Here is a 1647-nt window from a genome sequence, read left to right as displayed (position 1 = left end):
CGCTTGGGACCGGCTGGAGGAGGTGAGGCCCCGCCAGGCAGCCATCCCTGGAGGGAAGTGACTTATCAAAACACAGCCCTCCTGAGGCTCTGTGTCCTGACCCGTGTGCCTTGACCCACTACTTCTGCAGAAGGAGCAACGGAGCAGTGTAGGCCAGGACTCAGTCCTGCAGGCCCCCTGGGAGAGAAGACTCAAGTGAGGAAACTAACAGCTGATGGGCTGTAGTGCTGGTGGTGGGAAGCAGGCTGCCAGCCAGTCCCGGCGGGTCTGGCCTGTGGCACCATCCTCCTTAGTGCCCGGCCGTGGTTGAGAATCAGGAACCTAACTTGGCAAAGTTACCACCAGGTGTGGAGCAGCTCATAAAAATGACCATTACTGAGCCCTTTGTGTAAAGATATAAGCTCCTCAATTATGAAATGAGTAGTTTTTTTTAATAATCCTGTTATTTGTCGATTCTTCAGTAGATTATAAAAAGCAAATCTATTTTGAAGTATCACTAACCAATCTGAAAAATATAGTACTTCACTTCCTAGTTTCTAAAATAAATTGCTAATATCTTTTATATTTTTTTATTTGTGCATATCAAAGCAGCTATGCCCAGAAGTGAGTGTTCTGTGTTTTTTGTTGTTATTTCTGTAGATCCAGTTGAGTTATAAGCATATTTGGTTTTGGCTTTTTCTTTTTTTTTTTTTCCCCATTCCTTCCAACTTTTTGGAGTTTGAAAGACCAGGGGGAAAACTGCTGCACTGTTTAAGTCATCCTGAGTCCGTGTCACTGGCATAGTCCAAGTAGCTCAGCATCACTTTGTCCACTGCACAGGCCCGCTGCTGTCCACCAGGACCAAATACTTAGAGTGGGAATCAGAGGGCAGTTCACTCCCTCTGGCGCCATCCAAAAGAAACACCACATAAGTGGGGCGCACTGAGGACTTCTCTTCTGGGGTAGAATCCATTCTTTTCCATCTGAGGGGATGATCCTTTGAGAAAATGCCAAGGGAAAGCAAGGCTGACCCCACCCACTCTTGTTGTGCGTGCTCCGTATCTTCCATGGTGGTTGTTGAGTTACTGTTTTTCTCACTGCTCCATTTTACCGCAGCTCGTGTAAGCAGTCATGGCTTTAAGTGAAGGAGCCAATGTGCCTTCACAAGAGGCAGCACAGAGATTTCATTCTTGGTCCCCTCAAAAGGCCCGCATGGCTTTGCTGGATGTCTGAAAGTTTGGGTATGCTCTGGGTAGGTTTGAAGACCAAAACAGCAGGTCTTGTTGACTCCTCTGATCTCTGTCTAGTTGAAGGAATTTGCCAACTTTGACTTCGATGTCTGGAGGAAAAAGTATATGCGTTGGATGAATCACAAAAAGTCTCGGGTGATGGATTTCTTCCGGCGAATTGACAAGGACCAGGATGGGAAGATAACCCGTCAGGAGTTTATCGATGGCATTCTAGCATCCAGTGAGTCCAGTCACAGTTCCAGACCCAGGCCACACCTAGACTCCCTGCACTCGCTTTGTAGAAGCAGGCTGTATTTCTGGCTAAACAGCCTTTCTTAAGTGAAAGCTGAAGTCTTGGAGCAGAAGTAATGTACCTGCTTACTAAAATTGGTCTATTGTTTTGATGGGAAGTTGGACCTCATTTTGTTTAGAATTAAAA

General features: G+C 46.3%; 1 protein-coding gene across 13 annotated transcripts in view; it reads left to right on the top strand.

The window, feature by feature from the left end:
• The window catches only part of MACF1 (microtubule-actin crosslinking factor 1), a 342575-nt gene that overhangs the window by 320379 nt on the left and 20549 nt on the right, over nt 1-1647 (top strand). For 11 of the 13 annotated variants that reach the window (XM_010862750.1, XM_010862748.1, XM_010862749.1 and 8 more), the window contains 2 exons: nt 1-22; nt 1287-1449. In XM_010862750.1, coding sequence (XP_010861052.1) covers nt 1-22; nt 1287-1449 — 185 coding nt within the window. The remainder of the gene's footprint in view (nt 23-1286; nt 1450-1647) is intronic. The other 2 variants (XM_010862753.1, XM_010862759.1) reach the window with 1 other exon arrangement.

The sequence above is a fragment of the Bison bison genome, unplaced genomic scaffold (genome assembly GCF_000754665.1).
Source record: "Bison bison bison isolate TAMUID 2011002044 unplaced genomic scaffold, Bison_UMD1.0 scf7180017864484, whole genome shotgun sequence".
Classification (NCBI taxonomy): Eukaryota; Metazoa; Chordata; class Mammalia; order Artiodactyla; family Bovidae; genus Bison; species Bison bison.
Note: the sequence above shows the minus strand (reverse complement) of the source record. Positions and strands in the feature narration are given on the sequence as shown.